The sequence below is a fragment of the Poecilia mexicana genome, unplaced genomic scaffold (assembly GCF_051168715.1).
Source record: "Poecilia mexicana isolate PSO_F unplaced genomic scaffold, ASM5116871v1 scaffold_3, whole genome shotgun sequence".
In the NCBI taxonomy this organism is placed as follows: domain Eukaryota; kingdom Metazoa; phylum Chordata; class Actinopteri; order Cyprinodontiformes; family Poeciliidae; genus Poecilia; species Poecilia mexicana.
The window spans coordinates 22949733-22972014 of record NW_028263372.1 but is presented as its reverse complement, the minus strand read 5'-3'; the positions used below and the strand labels follow the sequence as shown (position 1 = coordinate 22972014).

General features: G+C 38.7%; 1 protein-coding gene across 1 annotated transcript in view; it reads left to right on the top strand.

Moving 5' to 3' along the window:
* Positions 1 to 22282, top strand: part of LOC106921992 (chromodomain Y like 2) — a 34406-nt gene that overhangs the window by 3916 nt on the left and 8208 nt on the right. The window contains exons 2-3 of the mRNA XM_014994045.2: positions 14361 to 14967; positions 20526 to 20743. Coding sequence (XP_014849531.2) covers positions 14361 to 14967; positions 20526 to 20743 — 825 coding nt within the window. The remainder of the gene's footprint in view (positions 1 to 14360; positions 14968 to 20525; positions 20744 to 22282) is intronic.

The window sequence follows — 22282 nt, the reverse complement described above, 5'->3', positions numbered from 1 at the left end:
CTGTACATGTAGTGCAGCGTCGTAAAAGAACATGAGCATAGCCTGTGTTAGCTATCCTTCGCTTCGTACAAAGGGTCTGAACGCCTGGCTATTGAGAAACGATTGCTTGCTGGAGGCATGGACGTGGTTGAAGATGCACCTTTACACAGCCGAAATGACAATACTTTTCTTTTTGTTCGTTACAAACACCAGAAATACCAACATGGGCAAAATGATGGGAGTCATTGTCCGAATTTTTGGTGTCAGTTAATTTTGAGTTTATCACCAAGGCTTAGAGTGGATAGTGTCCTTTGAACTAAGCCTTCTTTGTTGCACATTATGAAAGGCTTTTAGGCCATTTTTAATTTGAAAGATCCTTATGTATAGCTATGACTCACAAGCAGAAGCATGAATGACGCTGCTGTCTTCTTGTATCGTTTTTCTGCTTTAAGAAACGATTAATGAAAAAGGCTTTAAAGTGTGTACAAACAGACTTCACAATTTCACTGCTAATACTTTATTACTCAGGTATGTGTTTTGTACACATATATATTGTTACTTTGACACAATTTTTTTTTTTGTATTTCCGCTATACAAAATTAATTCTGTCTTGCTACCTTTGAAGTGAGATTTTATTTCTGGTTTTGTCATGTTTTTTCTTTACCATCACAAGGATTCATCATTTCTTTCATTAATATTACGAAGGAGCTCATCTGATGACGCCATAAACAAATGAACATTATAATGCATAGTAATTGATTAACATGCAATGATGCAAATGCATTTCCAAAAGCACTAAGCCAGTGGTGTCCATTTCCAGTTCTCGAGGGCCAGTTTCTTCCTCCAACAGAGTGGATTTAAATGGCTGAATTGGCTCAACAACTCGCTGTGAAGTTCTGCAGAGGTCTGGCAAGGAAACATCCTTTGATTCAGATGTGTTGAACCAGAGAAAATATCTAGATTATATTTACCCCAAGGGCTGACATTGAACACCACTGCTGCAAGTCATTCATTTGAGACAGATCAGGGGCTGCTCATTTTTCCCATGGTTGTGCTTAGAACCTCTTTACTTGTGAACTTTACTTTAAAAACGTCCTTTAGCTTTGTCAGTGTGTCCTTGTTAAATTAAGTAATATAATTGAGCATTTTAAAGAAATCACAATAAATTTTCAAAGTTTTCCACTCCTGCGCACTGTAGAAGGAACTTGGCAATTACCTGATATGTCACATTTTCAGTTGTCGTCGAGATTTTTCACCAGACTACATTTTGCTATATAGTTAGCCTGAACAGCAGCTTTGGGGGGTTAAAGGTGAAACCTAACTTTCCAAAAGTACTCCTGTGTGTGTGTTTGGTTTATGTTTGTTTCACATTGTTTAGCTATTTGACTTTAAAAAAAAATGCACATATACTCAGATGGCACTCATACATTTCATATTAATTTGACCTTTCAAGTCATCTGGCAGGCAAGGAATAAGGTGGAATATTTTGTACAAGGACATCTTGAATTAATTGAACTCCTCGTAGGAGATTGGTAAGTTTTAACTTTAGGTCATTAGCTGTCTTTTTTTAGCTCTGTCATAACAACTGCTTCAATAAGATGTAGTCAAATGGATGCAACTTAAAGACTGAAGGAACTGAGATTAGCCAGGTCCTGAGACAGACACTATGGTTAAGAATTTGACTTGAACACTTTGTCACTGAATGAAATTTGGAAAGAGTTCAATGTTTGACTTGAGATGGTATATCCAAATTCCATACCGAGTATCTCATGCTGATTTTTTTTGTTTTCTATGTGGAATACTCCACAAATGTCACTTATGAATTTTTTAGCCCATTGTGAAGTGGCTACAGAAAACAAAACTTATTTCACAAAACATACGGAGAAAACAGGAGATTTATTTTGTATAGTCCTTACGTAAAGCTATTGGAACACCAGTACGTCACGCCTTTTCGTAGAGCAGAGTGCCATGGCGAGCATGCCGTTCTGCTTCCTGCAAACATGTTAAAATAATTTTTAGATCAGCACCATAGATCAAATTCCAGCAGTCATAGCAGTATTACGGTATGCAGTACTTCAGTTGTAAATGACTGTTTGGGTGGGTGGGTTCTCTGGTAGGATATTCCTATGACCACCACCATTATGCCACACATTTTTCTATCCTCAACTCAATACTGAGCAACAAATGCTATCCTAATATAAAGCCTTGTTAATTTTTATCTAGCCCTAATAATCTTTCCAAGACCTGGTTGAGATGGTGTACTTTATGGCTAGTTTCAGTGCAGTCTAAATCTAGCATGCAGGGGATTCCTCTAAATGAGATTGAACTTGGAAAGCTACAAAAAGTCAATTTTGTATCATAACGTAATGCCTCCATCAAAAACATACAAGGAGTGTTGTTGCTTTCGCTCATTCATCCATGTTTGAGAAATCCTTGAATCTCCTGTGGCAGCCATTCAGAGATGCCTATAAACCCCTACTTATACAATGTACCACCTATTTACCTGAGGCTCCACCTTTGAGCTCAGTCCTCAGACAAGTTTCCACCCCACAGAGCAGCCCTCCCCTGCAAGAACGGAAAGAAAGTAGTTCTCTCTCTCTCATGGTTGCATGAAGAATATGACAATCTCTTATTGCACCCAGATCAAGGAGTTCTTGTAGCTTTTTTTCATACATCTTTTTAACAGAACCTTTTTCTTGCATGGTGTCTGAAAACTAGTATATACAAATGCCATAGTTGGCGGAACCTTAAAAACTTCAGTTTTTGTGAGGTATGAAATGCCGTGGCAGGAAATAACTTTGCTCTGGTTCTTGCCATCTCAAGTAAAAGTACTATTTTCTGCTTTCGAGGAGCATGTTGGGGTTAAGACAGGTGGAGCAGTTTCCTAAGGTCTATAAGCACACTGCAGACTCATTTCCATACTTAGACATGTGCTTGTATTCAGAATAGAAATCAAAATTACAGAGTGATCAAGCAGGCATAGCTTTGTGCCTATTTGATCTGAAGAAAATGCACCATTAATCACAGCATTAGTCATCTCATGTGTTGAGTTCTGTGGCTCACAAATTCAAAATCTTAAGCTAATAAACAAAAAAGCTTTGTGTCATCTTGACAATTTCTCTTCTTTGGTGGGTGGTGTAAATCAGATTTTAACAAGAAAAAAAATAAAACTATATTTTGAATAATGGACCACAGCAAAGTAAGTAGTAAGTACATAAAGGTTATTTATTAAGCCATTTTCACTGACAAAAGTCACAAAGCACTGTTCAGCATAAATCACAATTAATCTTTAAAAACAAGCTTAAGAAGTACAATAAAATCCTAACAAACCTCTCATTAATTCCATGTAATAAGTTCTTAACTGACTCTAACTATTGTATTTTGTTAAACAATTTTAGGAATTTATGTAATAATTATAAACATATTCTATTTTAACGGCAATCCTGCTGAAGCCCATATGGTACTGGTGTTGTTAATCCAAACCAGAGTAATGACTTCCAACTTACCCAGGTAGATATGACCAACATTGACTGGACTGGAAATTAAAAAAAAGAAACCAAATCAAAATCAACCAGGGGAAGCTTTTAAAATGTGTCCTTTGTGCTCATTGTGTTTTTTTTACGTGGATCTCTCTACTCATTATGTCTTGTGGTAGAAGATTCTTCAGTGTAATGTTTTTCGTCATTTTATGACCAACTCCATTAAGAATGGCTTGATGGAGAATGGCTAAGAATTATTAGAACGGCTAATTTTAGCATTCTTTTGCTAAAAAGGATTTCAAGTAGCTTTTCAGTTTGTTTGCTTATTGACCAAAATGAGTAATGCAACAGGTGACTCCCATGGTGCTTTCTGCTAATCGTTTGCACTATGTCTTGGGGATACGGGTGTTTTTCTCAGTGTGAAGAAGAAATGATCATTTGTAGATTCTGACCTTTCCTATCTCCAGTATGGCCAAATATTGCACTAACGAGTTGCAGGGGATCATTTTTCTACAGCTGTGAAATATGCAGAAAGCTTCATATGCAGGAAGCCTCATAGTAGTACATTGTGGAAACATCAGAATTGACTGAGTGTGTTTTCTTTCTCTTGCTGTTTACACGTAAACAGTGATCAAGCTTAGTGACTGCAATTGTCTTTTACGTTTACTTTTGTTTGTTTTTGTTTTTGCAAAGGGGATTCAAAGATTTTTTTTTCGTTGTTTTCCACAAATAAGCATTTCAAAGTGCAGTGTGCATTTGTGGTCAGCTCCCCTGACTCTGTGCTTAGTGGAAACAGATGCAGCCGCAAGATTTTCAGGTCTGTCTACCAGCTTTGCCAGCATTTGAAGAAATTTTACACACATTCTCAATCTTCCCTTCAGATCTGACCACTTGACACTAACTTGTTGTAAAGAAGCATCCACACAGCATAATGCTGCCTCCATATTTTGCTCTGGTGATTCTGTGTCTTCTATTCCCACCACATAAAGTGATTTATATATATGCTGTTACGGCCCAAGACCTTTTCCGTTGCGTCTCTAACATCCATGTTTTGGACTCCTTAATTGGTGCTGATTGGAAGTGGAGACAGCTGGCCAGTGTCTCCAGATGAAGTCAGATCCACCTTAAGATGCACCACTTTCTCTGACTAAGCAGCTCATTCTTTCTGTCTCCCTGCCACTCTCTCCCCTTTCTCACTTTCTTCCCCAATCAGTTATGATTTTTATTAAATAAATTCCCTTTGAAGTTATCCCATGCGTTGCTATGGTTTAAGAGCCAGACCATAACAAGGCCAAAAAGATTATTTTTTATTTCATCTGACCAATGTCCCCACTTCCACATATTTGCTGTGGCCAGCTTGAATTTTTGTTTTATTGCAGGTTTTCTTTTTGCATCTCTTCCCATTGAGGCATTTGCTCTGTGCATGCAAATAGTTTTCATGTCAACTCCTCTCAACTATCCCACCTGTGTATGGGAAGTAAATCTCTTCGTAAAACTGAGATTATACTAGGATTAAATTACACACAGGCAAATTGTATTTGCTAGCTGGGTGACATCTGAAAGGAATTAGTAACTCCATGGTCAAGTGGAAGAAATCTTATTGGTCTGATGGGACCAACATGGAGCTTTTTGACACATCAGATAAGACACTTAAGTTTGGTGGACACCAAACACTGCACATCACCACAAACACACCATCCCCACTGTGACGCATAGTGGTGGTACTGTCATGCTGTGAGGACGTTTCTCGACAGCAGGCCCTGCTAAGGACTTTAATTTAACACGTTTTCCAATATTTTTGTGAAAATATTCATACAGAAATATTCGCAAACTTTTCCAAATCTTATTAGAAAGCAGAACAAATTGGTTATAACTACCTAAAATAAAAGGCCAGTTGCATACCTAATATTTTTTCATGGTTGTAAATTAAATCATATTTTGAGATCAGTTTGAGATCAGGCTTTGAGTCATGGAATATTTCACTACTGAACCAAGTTCAAACAACTCGCAGTTGGGTAATTTCAAGCATGAATCACCAGTCTTTGTCCTGCTTGGACACCTTGTCACTGATGAAACATTAAAATGATTTTGATTGAATTGTTTCTCGTCTGTATTAAACAGATTACTGGCAAGTTCAAACTTCAATTTCTGAGATTCCCTGTCAGCAAATCGATTTGTGCATTCGGTACTAAGTAGCCTGAGGTTTTAAATAAACAAAAGCACATCTGCCTCTGTATTTTCAGATTCTCTTTGTTTCTGGCTTTTCACTTGGTAGTTTAAATGTTCACCCAGGTTTCAGCTTGAAATGCTTCAAAGGGCAAACACTGGGATTGCAAGGCTTGACCTAATGCTGTCCAAATGGATTTGTAGTTTAACTGAGGGGCCATTATGGAAAGTATGATACAATAAACTAGTCAAAACTGTAACGCTGCTCTTGAGGATTACATGTATGTTACAAACTCTTAACTTTTCGTAAAAGAATCATCAATATTTCTCATTGACAATATACTTGTGGCTGACTTCTATTGCCTTTGATTAGTAAGTCCGGTCAACCCGTTACCGGTCGTGCTTAACTTTAATTAGCTGTGATGAAGAAAAACATACATTGTTTGACTTTCAATTTTGTTTTAGCATAACTCCTATCTTTTCTTGTTTAATTGTTGATTAGATACACACTTATTCATGTTTACAACTCGCACAGTACGCTTCATATTTTTTTCACAATAACTGATTATAATTACTGTAGATATCAAAATGCATGACGTCAAGTACTAGGCAATTGGATACACAGATCAGTAGCAGCGAATACGTTCTCTTCATGTAAGTCTAGTGCAACATTGAAGTTGGCTGTAATGACAGTTGCTTGATGTTTATGTTGTTTACAATAGTTTTGCATGTAGTTCTCACTAAAACCAAGAAGATAGAGCACATAACACCAGTTTTAAAGTCCCTACACTGGCTCCCTGTAGCTCAGAGGATAGACTTTAAAATACTGTTGCTAGTTTATAAATCACTGAATGGTTTAGCACCACAATACATTAAAGATCTGTTATTGCTGTACCAACCGTCTAGACCCCTCAGATCTTCTGGTTCTGATCTGCTCTGCATCCCCAGAACCAGAACCAAACGAGGAGAAGCAGCATTCAGTTTCTATGCACCACGGATTTGGAACAAACTTCCAGAAAACTGTAAAACAGCTGAAACACTGGGTGCCTTTAAATCTCAGCTTAAAACCCACCTGTTTAGAGTTGCTTATGGCAATTAATGCTTTCAACGTATTTGATGTTTTTAATCTTTTTAACGATTTCATCCTTTCTTTTTACTTTCTTTTTATTTTTCTTTCTCACTGTTTCCTTGTCAAACGATGTTTTGAAAATCATGTAAAGCACTTTGAAATGCCTTGCTGCTGAAATGTGCTATACAAATAAAATTTGATTGATTGATTGATTGATGTAGTGAGAAGCTACTTCCTTTTCTCACATGTTTTAGTGCTTGTTCAGTAGGGTAGTCTAATGCTTGTGGTCAGAAATGTGTTCAGCTGCACATGTAACCAAACTTAAAAATGATGTCAGTTGTGTATTTTATGAGCCCCACGCATCTATAACGGGCTTTTTGTAACCTCTTGATTTGGGGTGAAATTTGTGCAGGTGAGATTTGATAACATCAATAATTCCAGCCGTACTTCACAAATAGATTCTGTTTGAACTTTTTCTAAACTGTTCTTCCAAAGTGTGGCACACGTTGTTTATGAACATTACTCTGTTAGGCTTCTGTGTGACATAGGAACTTTTTCTGCTGAAGTTCTTGGTTTTTCCATATTTTGTCAATAAAACTTTTTACTGCTTTTACTGTGCACAAAGCATCTGAAAGCATAAAGTGTTACTACATGCAAGTCACATTTGAATAAAAGAATAGACTGAAAACTGTCACCACAGGAATGGAAATTGTACTTGTGGTTTTATCATGCAAGTTGGTGTAAGAAATAATGCAGAGATTTCAGAAAATCAATTCATCTAAACATCACAAATTTGGGATGCAAATACTATGCATTTATTCAAGAGAATGAATAGAGAATGAGATCTGTAATCCAAAACCTTCCCCAAGTGCTAGAGACTAAGCCTCACAAAAGAGAAGCCCGTGTTTGCCATATCAGTCATGAATCAAAATGCAGAGTATGCTGAGATATGTCCAGAGACAGTCTGACACATTTTAGCAGGTTTAACATGAAGACAGGTACAAGGAATTCTATAATCTGGAACAGTGTTCAGGAAAAGTTGTGCCAAACATTTATATATAGGCAATCTCATGATGTACCTTGAGTTTGGGTACCAGTTTCAAGGTATACCATAGTTAAAAAAATTCTACAGTTTTCACAGTATCATTGTTTTCAGTAATTCCATTCAAAACCAAATAAACCGCACATGACGCTAACATGTTTGGTCCTAAAGTTTGTGATGTACAGCCACACAGCAGAAGCAGCACACTACACACAAATTGATTTACTTAGATGTCAGTCGGAAAATCTTGCAAAACCTCTTGAGGCCAAACGTGACTTCAGAGTAAACAAATATGGCGGACTGAGCAAATGTGATAGTTCATGGACTATATTTAACATAGAAAAAGCAATAAAAGATGTCTCCAATGTCCACTGGACGCTCTGGTGCACCATGGCAGTTATTTTATCTCCGTTCCACCACATAAAGGACCCCACATTAATACACACCAGTCATAGTCAATGAGAACTTTACACTGTCTCTGCATAACTGCCATGCGCAACACCTCCACATCACCATCTGTCTAAATTAGAATAGATCTTATTTTCTGCCAGACACCAGAACAGGTCTGGACTCGATCTTCAAAAATCACACCACACCAACAGGAAAATTCACAAGTACAGCATCCGTATTTTCAAAATAATTCACCAAGACAGACTGCGTTTGCTCAAAATACTAGCCACATTAACGAAAATATGGGTACATTTATACTGTCAGCATCTATTACCTATGTCTATGCATACACACAAATGTGTATAATTCTGAAACCTATTAAGTCAAGTTCTCTTGCTCAATTCAGTGCGTTTGAATTGAGGCAGAGTATTTTATGATGACACTCATCCTTTTTATCACTGGCTTTATCGTACAATCTCTCTTTTCCCACACATGCTTCTTGGAGGACTTCTGAGGTTCGCAGAGGAGCGGAGTCTCACATAGTGTAAATTACATCAGATCCGTTCATGATTCCCTTATCAGCAAAGTGTGCAGCAGAACAGAGATGCATGCAGTGTAAATCCGGGCTTAGAATATGTTTAAACCTTCAAACTTGTACATTCATGGTAAAGGACCAGATTATGATTTTTCAATGCCTAATCTTTTTGGTTCTGTTGGTACATTTACCCAATCATACACTAATCTGCACACATGAACTTTAGCATCCCTTTATGAATACAATGAAACCTCCAAATATAAATCACATTTGGTTGAACAGACAATTACTATCTTGAAAAATTGTATCTGGAAACAAGTTAACTCATTAAAAATATTAAAACAGTTCCTTCCCAACCCCTAGCCATAGCACACCCAGCATCCAGTCCCTATGTAACAAGCAATAGATGATGAAATATTAATGAAACACAAAGAATAAACACAATGAGCACTGTGCCTGTGGGACATCCACCTGTTTGACATGAATACAGTTGAGATGATGTTTTATTCTTTTTTTTTTTAAAGGAAAAAGGCTATTTGATTAAAAAATCAGGGAATATATCACGATTCCATCCTACATTTTGCACTGGAACCATAAACAAGCATTTAAAAAGAAACAGCTTTCTGGAAACATCCAGCTGCCTGCATTGACGTTGGACAAAATGACTTGGCTCACCAGCCCTGTTTTAATTCATTCCAAAGGTACTCAATCAAGTTTAAGTCAGGGCTCTGTGCAAGCCACTCAATTTCCCAAATCTGTTCATCCATATCTTTGTGGAACTTGATTTGTGCACCGGTGTGCAGTTATGTTAGAGCTAAAATACAATAATATACACACATACAAACTTTAATGAAGATGATGTTTTGCTCTCTGTGACACTTTTTGTTTTAATCATATATACAGCTTGTATGACACACCTTTAAAAACAGAGGCAGGAGACATGTATACTCTAAGGTGGCATCACATCGGTCAGCAGACGTGAGCTTTTGCTGAGCTTTACCAAACTAGAACCTTTTGTAGTCTGTTAACGTGTTAGCTAACAGCTGATGAGCATTCTGCTAGTTTGTTAGATCAACCAAATAGTTCATTCATGAACCCACTATCTAAACCCGCTTATCCTGGCAGGGTTGAGTGGGGGCCTTTTCATGAAGGTCCCTGGGAGGTTGGAGGGCATGTGAGCCCTCTTAGGCTTCAAAGAGTTTTATTCTCCAGATAAGTGACAAAACAAAGGCAGTGACAGATGAAACAAAGACCCATGCAAGCTCAATGGTACATTTGGAACCACTAACTATCCTAGAAAACGTTTTTTTTTAACTGGGGGATGAAGCTGGAGCACTTTAAAAAAAGCCCCACGTGTACAAGATGAGCACACAGGAATTTAAATCTGTAATTTTCTTGCTTGTTGGGTGACAGTGCTAACCACAAGAGCTCTAGCAGTTCTTGGTGTGGTTTCTCATGCTGCTATGATTTTTCTTGTGCATCATCAGATCTAAGCTAAAAGATTTCTTAAAGCTTCGAGGAATATCTCAGAAATGACTCCAATTTGCACAGTGAATTTGAAAGGACGCCAGATAAAGATGTGTGAAATCTCTGACGATTCCTTGCTTAAAGCAGAAAATAAATGGTTGAAAATATATAGCACCTCTTTAAGCAGTAATTGCTTATCACTCTAAATATCACATCTATTAGATTATGGGGATCTTGGTCCTAACTGCAGAGAAAGGATAGACTTTGATCATGACAGAAATTAGCTCAGAATATTTTTCCCAAGAGAAGGATGAAAAGATTATTTGGCCTGAGAAAGAAAAAAATAATTATTGGACAGCCACACAGAATTTCTTTCAAGTCTAAATTAAAGAATATAAAAATCTGATATGGTGACAAAAAAGTAATAATAACCAGCCTGGTAAACACTGGAAATTAATTAGATAATTGCTAAGAACATAGGCATTTTTTAACATCATTCGCCGATGTTTTGAGGCGTACACGCTGAAGGTTAGCCTGCTTCTAATTGCAGGAGGCTAACCATACTAAAACCGACCATTGGAAATATGTTTTTATTAAACATATAAGTAACCTTCTAGTTGTGAACTACGTTTTCAGCATCATTTACCTTGCGATTCTCAGGAAAAGCTTCTTGTTGGGACTATCAGAGCAGCGTGAACCCATTGGAGGGGGTAGAGAGAAAGTCAGTCAAGCTATGATGAGCTGTCACAGCAGCGTATCCATCTATCTCAGATGTCTGGTGAAACATCAAGTGAAAAAATAGGTGTCTGTAGTGATTCTCCATTCGTTTTCTTCACGTTTCTGCAAAAAAAAAAAAAAATCAGCAAATACTGACCTAGTTACTGCTGTAACTACAGTTCCCTCAGGATGAGTGTGATGGGTTTGGACAGACATCGCTCTTTTTTTGTTGTTTTTCATCTATTAAGCCCTCTTCAGATGGGGCTACATGGTATTGATTTCCACCTGGAGAGTTTGGTAGGTGTAATTTGGGGCATGAGATAAGTTGCTTCAAACAAAGCATTTTAAACATTCCATAAATGTAGAATCAACCATAAAATGGCCATATTCTTACAGTAACATAACATAATTAACATGTAATCTCTGAAGGTTGCATCTGTTAGGATTTTGCCAAGCACATGTTGGTCTTATCACTTCTGAGCAGGGGAATCAGCAAGCTGCACACTTTACAGCAGGATAGCTGATCTAAATGTCTGCAAATGGAGTAGAAGAGATGGGGTTCAATATGTGTCACCTTCACTCATTCATTCACATCCTCTACAAAATCCTGTCGGCTCTGGTTCTGTATCAATTCTTCTGCCTTTGTATTTGGTTTTTCTTAAACATGTCCTGTTTGTTTTTTTCAGAAGACTGCTGGTAGCTTTTTTCTGAGTTGTCTTGCTGCAGTGAAAGGCTGCAAAGATTTGATTAGTTAGGACTCTTGAATAACTTTTTGCTCTGGTGGCACTAATGTGGCTAACGCATTTTTAAGGTGCACCCAAATTTTCATTTGTTTTACATTTAACATTGAAGTTTTACAGGTCCCCCCTTCCTGTCCAATCAGGAAAGGGGGGGGGGGGGGGGGCACTTATTTTTATTTAACAATCTAGGAAACAAAGTGTCCGTACCACAGCCAATAAATATCCTTATACACGAGGTAAAAATAATGCAACAAAAACATGTGTAATACATGGAGCCATTTTGGTAATGGTTTTTAGCGGGTCGTGCCCAATTGAGGGAGAACCAATGGAAAACATATAAAACACAAGCAGATGAGAAAATGGGTAAATAGAAATTCCAGTTGAAGAGGAGTAGAGCTTCTTCAGCTGCAGCTTAGACTGTCATACTGCTGCAGTGATCGTTGCATCCAGCAGGCCCATAATGAGAGAAAATCAGAGGATCTCCGCTTATCCTTCTCTGGCCCTGTGGGTCGACGCACATTTATGGGTCGGCCCGGAGCTGTCATAATTTAACCAAAAAGTATGTTGAAAATCATTTTTTAATTGATATTCTTGGAAGAACGTCCAATAAAGTCTCTCAGCCCTCATTTGTATGCTTTTCTAACTCATGCCATGGTTCGTTCTGGATACTTTCCGCTACTCTTCATTTCAAAGTGCTGATGTTTGTGTTCTCTGAGGTCTTTTCTGGTGAAATTCTACTGTAAAATGCCCTGTTACTTGTGGTCTGACATTAGAGAAATAATAGCGCCTCACAGCTTTTCTGGGCTGCAGTGTGCTCACTTATCTTTCCTTTTCAGAAGGCTAGCTCTTATCTTGAACTTGGCAGATGTTGCTAAATGTACCTCAAAATGTTGTCACTCCCCGGTTAGACTCATAATGGAGTACAGCAGAACGTTTGTCTGTGTTTGAAGGGTTTTAGTAGATGTGTAATTTTAAGATGGTATTACTGATATTTAAGCTGTTCGTAAGCAAAAAAAAAAAAAAAGGAGCAGAGAGCAGATCCCAGAACATGCCCTGTGTAATGTAACGTGATTAAATGGGGGGCTACTTCCTCCCTTCCTGGTTGGTGTGGTGGGGATAAAATATGTTATCAACATGGCAACGTTGATAAAGACAGTTTTTAAGTCTGCTTGTTTCAGATTTGAAATGCTTGTACCACCTTTGACAGGGAATGATGTTATAATGGAGTCAGTAAAACCAGAAGGTGACTTTACATTCTTACATTCAGAGATTTTTTTCTTCTAAGGATGGAAAGGTGCAACAGATGATGCTCAGAGCTGTTTTTATTATTCTTCGTATTGCTTTCCGCTTCACAGCCGAGCGGCCAGCTTCGCATAGCTACACAGATGTCGTCGCAGTCTTCAGTGGTGGATTGGTAAAAGCTCAGCAGCTTTAACTGTTTCTTTGCTGCACCCTGATGTGCCGCCTACAGTAAATCACTGCCATCGCTTTGGTTCCCCCAGACAGTGTCTCGGTGACGCATGTCCTTCCAGGAACCTGAAAGATGACGCTCTCTCCTCACAGTTTCTGTTCATATGGGGTCAGACAACATCCTGCCTTTGTCTCCTAAAGTCAACCTACATCTATTTGGCTTTGCTGGTGTTGAGCAGCAGGTACGGAGTGCTGCCGTGCCAGTTCCTGAACCTCCTTCATGTGTGCTGAGTCATCCCCTCCAGTAATAAGTCGCGCCACTCTAGTGTCATCTTGGAATTTAACTCTCTCGGATGTGTCAAGCATCAAGGTGAGGAAGCAAAGTGGGCATGCTTTACCGGCTCGTGGGTAGCTGGTGAGGAAGTCTCTGATCTAAGCTTAGATGAGGATAAAGGAGATATGTGTTTAAGGGTCAATTCGTAAAAAGTATCCTGATGGTAGTTCTTTGTGTTTTTAATTAACCACTCAGTTCATCAGTGTGCCTGGGTTCCCTGTATACAAGCTGGTGTAGACCAAGTGTAGACAGACCTTATGACAAAGTGAGTGTCGCAGATTCAGTGGTTCATGACTCTCTTCATTTATCAGCATCTGTCACCATACCCAATAACTCCTTTCATTACACCATAAAATGTACATGTTTATACCAGGACATGCCTTACACAGAGGAACATAGACTTGCTGTGATCAGCTGCTAGGGTTGTCATGGTGCAGGGTATTTATATGTGTTGCCTGTGTATTTATTTTCTAATGGGTAATTGATACACATTAGCTAGCATCAAGGATTACCAGCACCGTTTGGCCTTTCCTGTTTGTCAGCCTAATCAGCGAAGTTCCTCAGAATAACGCTTTTGCTTTTGCTTTTGCTTTTGCTTTTGCCTTTTTGACTAAAGAGGTAGCTATGCTACCAGAGTTTTTAAACTCCCAGAAGCAGCTCACCGTTGGTTCTAATGATAGTTCTGTCCCCCTCTGCAAGGAAGTGGAGGGGCAGATTGCCTGCCTCTGCAGTGCTCCCCAAGATATTTTCATCTTGGCGAGATGAAAATAGCTTAGTTTCAATATACTCATTTGTGTCATAATCCACACAAAGGATTCCTTTTTTGCATCAGTCATATTGAAATATTAAATACTTTGGTAACCCTTTGCTGTTCTCCAAAAAGGTGCAGTTGTTACCAGCCTAATATTAGCACCAAGTGGTGGGGAATGTAGTTTTCATGCACACAGGAGCCATCTTGAACGGTCGATGAAATATTTTAGCCAACCTTTTGTTGTATCCAACCCTAATGTGCTTTATCTGTGCTCCCCTCAGGTGGAGCGGATTGTGGACAAGAGGCGAAACAAGAAGGGCAAGTGGGAGTACCTGATCAGATGGAAAGGTTACGGGCGTAAGGAGGACACCTGGGAACCGGAGCATCACCTGCTGCACTGCGAGGAATTCATCGACCAGTTCAACAGCTCAAGGTGGCATTCACACAAACGACCCAAGATCCCAAAAAACCGCGGGGAGCCGCTCACAACCAGCCAACACTCAGCTACAGAAAACTCCCGGGCGCGGTCTGAAGCCCGTAAGAAGAAAAGGACTAGCGGTCCAGCTGTGGGGATGAGAGTAGGACCCGTTCTAGGAATTGGAAGTGGAGGGTCGGGACTCTCTCATAAACAGAAGAAAGTAGGTTCTGGAGCTGGGAAACCTCCTTTGGGGGAGAGAATGAGCAAAGCCATGACATACAAGGCTCATCCATCAAGTGGGCCTCACTGTGTTGCCCTGTTGAGGGTTCCTCATAATGGACTTCAGAACGGAGAGATGGAGCCTCTTGCGTATAGCACAGCACCAAGGTCACATAGACTGCCTTCAGATAGGGGGGAAACAGAACTAGGACAAAAAGATACCACTGGACCACAGTTCACTACTGAACTAGGTAAGATGTTAACTGAGCAAATTATATGGTAAGCCCAGATAAGATTACATTTTAAAAAAAGTTTATTTGTTTCACAAAAGAGTCCACAACACAAACACAACACTGCCCTGCTGGTGGTTAATGCAAAAAAAATGAAAAACTGTTTGCCTGTAAAGTAGAGATGTCATCGTCAGTGGCTAGTGTCCTGCATGTTATAGATGTTTCCCTTGTTCAAGGCGCCTGGAGGAAGCTGATGGTTCATTTCCAGGTCTCTCGGGAGCTTGACAACATGCCGAGTCAAGTGAATTAGATGGACACATTTAAGATGTGCAGAGAAGCCCGCTCTTGAAGAATGGAGTTGGGAAGCATTTATATAAAGTTATCGCTCGATTGTAGATCCTTAAACGTTCACATTAGCTTCAGCCGCTTATTGTTTTATATATGGGAATTGATGCTAAAAATGGGTTCAGCAAATGTTAGCCAAGTAAAAAACTGTCCTAAATCACTTTTAGTAATATTGTGTTTTTGAAATATGTCATTCTTTTTTCACAGTTTTACATAGTCTAACATAAAACATAAATTAAAATTAATAGTTTTTTCCTGAACTTAACCTTTTCCAGGAAAATAAAATAGTTGAACTCTGTACTTTGTCAAATTACACCTAGCGAAGATTGTGGCAAAAATATTAACCATCCATTATTGTTTTTCGCTTTATGTCACAGTTCATCATCCCCTTGTCATTAATGATGTACAAAACACAGGTGGGTGTAATATTTTGACAGATAGCTCACTCCACCAATTACATTCAAATATATGGCTATAGTTAGATTCACAGGCTTTTAAAATTCCCTGGGAAAGAACTGGTGCACAGAAACAGGATATATATTCACCAGGATACATTCAGAAAATTATGAGAAAGGACATGTGGGCACTGATGCTTGTTGGTAGCATACTAAGGGTAAAAACCCCCACGGTAATCCTGGTGGAGCTGCAGAAATTCACAGCTTAGGTGGGAGAACCTGTCAACAGGACAACTATGCAGCTCACAAATCTGACCTTTAAGGAATAGTGGCAAGAAGAAAGCCAGTGTTGAAAGAAAACATAAAAAGTCCAACTTGGAGTTGGTCACAAACTACTTGGAGAATACAACTGGAAGAAGGTGGTCTTGTGAAAGGACACCAAAATTTGGACATTATGGTCCACATGCAAAACGAAAAAGAAAAGTAACTCCCCATATCAGCCTAAATACACCATCCCAATAGTAAAACAACAGCATCAGACATAAGTTTGATACTGAGAGGGAAAGCTGGTAAGAGTGTAAGAATGTGGACAGAGTTAAAATACAAAATAAGTCCAGAAAGAAACCCGTCGCAGGCTCCAGGAGAGTTGAAACTGTATGACATACCTTTCTACTATAAGCTTTATGATTTGAATGAAGCTTTACTGCTGTTCTGGAGTTTTTGTTATCCCTTTAACTGTATTGCTGAGTATTTTTTCACAAAAAAGTATCGAGCACAGACTGCTTTCTCTGAACTGGTCCAGAAGCATGGTAAAACATTGCCAGCTAATTTAATTTAGGGGGTATGCGACATTATTTCTTGGGTTTCTAGAATTAATGTCATTTTTTTATTATTTTGTTTTTAACTGTCGGGACACAAACAAATATTTTTACCCTTGGAAGAATTTCCCTCTAAGCATTTTCATGCCACTTTTCACAAATCTAATATGAAGAAAACTTTAACATTTATATGTACCCAAGTTATTAATCTCATCCATCTGTTTGAATCCAACTACATGGCATGAACGTCCACATAGGCTTAAAAGCTCTGAGTAGCCTGATCGATAAAGAAGCTGAAAATAAGACAGAAGTAGGTTATCATTTAAAAATCCTTTAAGCATCACATTTTTCCTCCAATTATTGCAATTTAAAGCTGACATTTCTAAAACGCTTTTTTTTCCCTCTATGACAGAGTTTTCCTATTCCATGATAATCGATGTACTCTATGATAAAGCTTAGTGCTGAATACTTTAGCAGCCTCACATTTATAATGTAGAGAGCTGTGGTTTTACACACTGGGGCTTGTTAAAGCTCCCAATGAGAGGTGATAACACCTTTTGAATTTCACTCTTGGGTCACAGTCCAGGGTCTGATCCATGGTAGTTAATCATTACTGCTGTTCTGAACAAGTCTTCTCTTCTTTTTTTTTTGATTTAGCAAAAAATCTGTATCAACAGGGATTGTATTGATGTGTAAAGAAAAGTCTGGACAATTTGTTATCTTTCTATTTCTTGGTGCTACATTGGTTTGTAGCTGCTTTAACTTTGAAAACAAAGAAATAAAGTAAAAACCTAGAGATTGGATTTTTAGGGGAAAAAATGACTAAAGTAGTTAATTTCCCAATTCGTGAGATTTCCCCTCCAGGCCCTTCGCTAACCAAAACCTATATAGGAAAAGACAGCAGTTCAGGCATTTACCATCTTGCTTATTTTCCCTTTTAATCATGGAATCATAGCATTAATATAACTGTCAGCTAAATAAACTTTCTCTTCAAGAAAGCTTAAAAGGTCTCCCTTAATATCAAATAGTTTCCATATGCTACCCACAGTTAGCAGGTGCACCAGAATGTGAACTTAAACATGCTTTACCAAGATAAATATTTTGTCTGCCAGGTGTTTATCCATTTAACATGCTATTTATGCTAACAGGTTCACATTATTGTGTTGTCTTATAGCAATCTGTCACTCTGACAGCCACTATACATCCTAATCTCCTAATCCTCAGAAGAATACTTTTCTCATCTCATTCAACACTCATTAATCCACTGCAGTATGTTAGCAGTCCCAAACTGTATATGGTTGCCAATACTTGACACAAACGTTCCAAATCTTTAAAGTCACAACAAATATTTATTATCAGAAATGAGAATAGACATTAACATATCTATTTCTCTATGAATATCTAAATGGAAGCAGGACAAGTGATGAGTTAAAAAGAGCATGTTTATGGAGAATGTTCATTATTTTCCTTATCGTTTTTATAGGGACTGTTCTCACCCAGTCCATAATCTCATGAATTCTCAAAACTTTGCAGCTTCAAAATAAATTCTCGTAGGCAATAAAATCTCATTGGTTTTGGTTCAAAAATTAAATTCACAAAGTACATAATTCACTTTTAAGACCAATTAAAGACTCTTCTGGAGGCACGCTACTTTTGCCACAAACTATCGAGGGACCAGTTCACCGTCAGCTGAACACAACCATGTCCTTAACAATGCTGTCAATTTTAAAAAATATTCTTAAAGGACTTCAGAGGTGAAATCAAGTCATTGTTTCTTAAAAAAAAAAAAAAAAAGATCAGTCAAAAACATGCTTTTTAAAGTCATCCTTCTGAATATTGGATGAATTGGCAGTGCAGTGAAAAGGCCTCACCGCATGGGTTGTTTTGAAGGAAGTGGTGTTTTTTTTTTTTCTGAGTGACTTTTTGCTCTTGTGCTATTGTGTACTCCCACATCATGTCAAGATGTTCTTGGATAAGACATGTATTCCTTGCTAAACTTGTTGTTCTTTGTTTTTTTTGTTTTTTTTTATGTCATAAGCTGAGGTTGTGCTTTTGACGGAAATCCTCTGCTCAGTGAAACTGCGCTACAAATCAAGGTTGCAGCTCTTAAATATTAATGAAATCAGGCTGGAATTCACTGAAGTCCACCATGAAACCTCAGAGAATGAACTGAGAAAAAGCCTTCATATGATGCAGATGTGCTATGAAGTTCATTCAGAAGTGACTCAGTTTCCTCCCAAGTTCTTACATAATGTTAGGCTGAAGCTGAATCCCCCAGATGTTGTGTATTTGAGACACAATGAGATATGAAAAAGAAAATTAAAGAGAATCATAATAGAGCAAAATTGATAAGAAATGACGTAGGAAATTGGATGATTCTGTTCAACATTTACATTAAAATATAGGACACCATGCAACACCTGTGTGTTTGTCTAACACGTTTGGATTTATGAACGTTTAATATCTATTTCAACAACACTAAAAAAAAATCAAATTTAAATAAGCAAAGAAAATTGAAAATGTTAATGAAATATAAAAAAGAAACTCAATCAATTACAACAGCTCCACATGTATTCCCACTTAGAGTAATTGAAATTACACACAATTTTATCACATCAGGTGCACGTGATTAAATGGTCTGTGTTAAATATTTTGAAGGAAGTTTATTTTAGTCATTTTGCTGATGGTGTGCTCCTGACTGCTTAAGTGAGAGTGAAAAGCATAATGAGACACAATGAGATGCCTCAAAGAGCAGGACTTCTAGAATAATGTTCTTTGGATAGATTAGTCTGAATTATTTGCACAACAGGACTGAGGGCTTTTTTGTGTAAACAAGCATAGTTGGAAAATAATCTCAAACCAGGTGAGAAGCATAGACCTTCATATATCGTGGTCTGGACTGTTTGGCTGCTGCAGAACCTGCACAGCACAATAAACATAGAATCCACCGTGGAGTGTATCTGAGGGTGTTTTTGACGAAAATGTGAGACCATCTGCAAATATGCAAATGCAATAGAGACGACAATAGCCCAAAATATACCAGTATTTTGGGCTACTGGTATAGCCCAAATATTCGATAGAGAGGCAGAGATCTGCCTCTCTATCGAAAGGCAGAGATCTGTGTGGAGTTGAACCCCAGATCTTGATCTAATGGAGATGCCATGGGGAGACTTGAACCAGGCTGTAAACTCAAAAGATCTCTTAAAAATCTCACAGCTAAGAGTGAGGGGTGGGACACTCTTTTTTTTTTCCAAGACTAATGGTAGAGACTGGTAGGTCCCTATAAGAAGCATCTCATTAAAGTTATTTCAACCAACTATATCAACTAGGGAGTGTCATCTTTTTTTTAGAAAACACACTTGGTGGTTGATGGCTCTCTTTGTAGCAATCCCTCTTCCTAAAGAAGCGTGAAGCGACAGCGGACAGTTTATTGCATTGTGTCATTACTTTGGTGGAATACATCATTGTGAGTGTGCAGGTGCGGACAGTTTCTATATGTTAAAGACATAAGTTTGAAGCAGGAGTAGCTCCTTTTGTGGCTTCATCTAGGAGAGACGCAGCTAAATATATAGAGGCTGATCCAGAAGTAAAATACATGTCATGAAAAGACAGTTACTCACAGCAATGCTCCTTCACTTTCTTTGTCTAAGAGACAAACTCAACACAGGGTGAAGTAAAGTTCAGTAGAAAAACAACTGGTCAGTTTTTGTCCTTCAAACTGCAGGTTCAGATAACAGTGATTTTATCTTTTTTTTTTCTGAACACAAAGCTAATTTCTGCTCCAGCGTAGATGTAGAAGCGATTTCTTTCCTTGTTACAACAAAAATTATTCTGTAAACTGTCCCCCCCCCCCCCCCCCACCACCAATTCGAATGTGTTTGACAAAATTCACACGAAAAGAGCTGAAGTCACACTGAGCTGCAAAAAAAGAGCAAATGGAGCTTAATCATAAGTTGTCAAATACGAACTCCTTGGGAAAGAAATACAAATGATCTTTTCTGTCATCCCTCATCCGTGTCAGGCTCCCCTCTCGCCAACGGGAAGATGCATCTGCACAGCTCAGTGAAGAGGAAGTTGGCGGAGGAGAAAGGCTACGTGTTTGACAAGCGGCTCAGGTACAACGTGCGACAGAACGAGAGCAACTGTCGATTCAGAGACATTGTGGTCAGGAAGGAGGAGGGCTTTACGCATGTCCTGCTCTCCAGCCAAACCACAGACAACAATGCTCTAACGCCAGAGGTGAGAGGAAAACCTGCCAACACTTTCTTCCTTTTTCATTTGTCTTGTCCCTCTTGGGGGTATTGTTCAGTGTTGTATTGGTAAATAAAGTTCAATGCAACTTTTAAACGCCTCACATTTAGTACTGGGTTGCATTTAGGAATAATCGCTGCGCTGTCATGTGAGCTCATTCCTACAGCATCATCCCTACATATTACAAAACTGATTTCTATCCATTGAACTTTTTTCCACATTTCGCCAGATTGCATCCATAAACTTCAGTGTATTTCACTGAAAATTCACTGGGTAGCCCTCCCTAAATAAAACCTAATCCAGTCAATCACATTCCTGAACAGACACCACCTGTGTGTAGTTATTATGAATTCAGTTGTTCTGTCCGGACCTCAGATCTTTGCCAGAGAATATTCATGAACAAACCAACATGGAGAATACCAAAGAACCCACCAGACAAGTCAGGAATGAAGTTGGAAAGTCATTTAACCTGCTAAAACCCTTAAGACGTGGCCACCTACATGAAACGAGGCGAGAGCAATAATCAAGAAGCCCATAGTGACTTTCAAGTAGTTGCAGAGATTCACAGCTGAGGTGGGAGCATCTGCAAATCTAAGCGGTGCGAGTTATTTTTTTTTTTTTGCAAGGCACCGTAACCACTCCAAGTGAGCTTTTTAGGAGCCAGATCGAGGAACAGCAGTTTTGTGTGACATCTGCCCGGTGTGACGGTGTCAGCTGCATAAAGCTGCCATTAGCGTACTTCTGGAAAAAACGTCTTCTGCCTCCTGCCAAAGCCAGCTTCGAAAAGTTTGCTATGAGGGCTACAGGCCATTAAATCCAGAGTTCAGCCATCTGTTTTCACAGAGGCAAGATGATACTTGAACAAGTGAAAAGACTACGCTGGTGATTCAAAGAGGAAAGACGCTTTTGAGAGAAGTGCAGACCCTAAAGAAGATTTCCAGTGATCTGATCTGATCTGTTCAATGCTGCACAAACATTCAAGTATTTCCAAGAGGGTCACTCTGATTGCAAAGATGTATATGTTTTGTTTTTTTTGCAAATTTCCTTAGTGCAGGAGCGTCTTTAAAAGCAACAAATATTTTTTTTGGCAAGGACTGAATGCATTGCACCCACTGGTAGCGGGGTCTCCCTATTTTTAGAAGCATTTCTGATTAGGTCTGGTGTACCAGCTGTGTTCTCTCTACAGGCATAAAAGATGCAAAATCTGCACCAAGCTGCGTTTGCCTGTATTTTCATAGTCTCCTCGATCACCTGCTGACGCTACGTCAGTTAAACTCCCTTCACAAAATCAACCTGGAGCGACAGCTTGAACAGTACAACCTGCCTCCAGAGTTTCTCCCGACTTAATCTGGTGTCAAATAAAGAAATGACTCTCAACACTCTGAACACAGAAGGTGCGCGGAGGATAAAATCTCTCCATGAAACGGCATTCAATTCTACAAACTGAATTGTCAGTGGCGGTGAAAGTAAAAAAATAAAATAAAATAAAAAAAAGGATGAGTGGCAATTCAGGATATCAGGTAATGG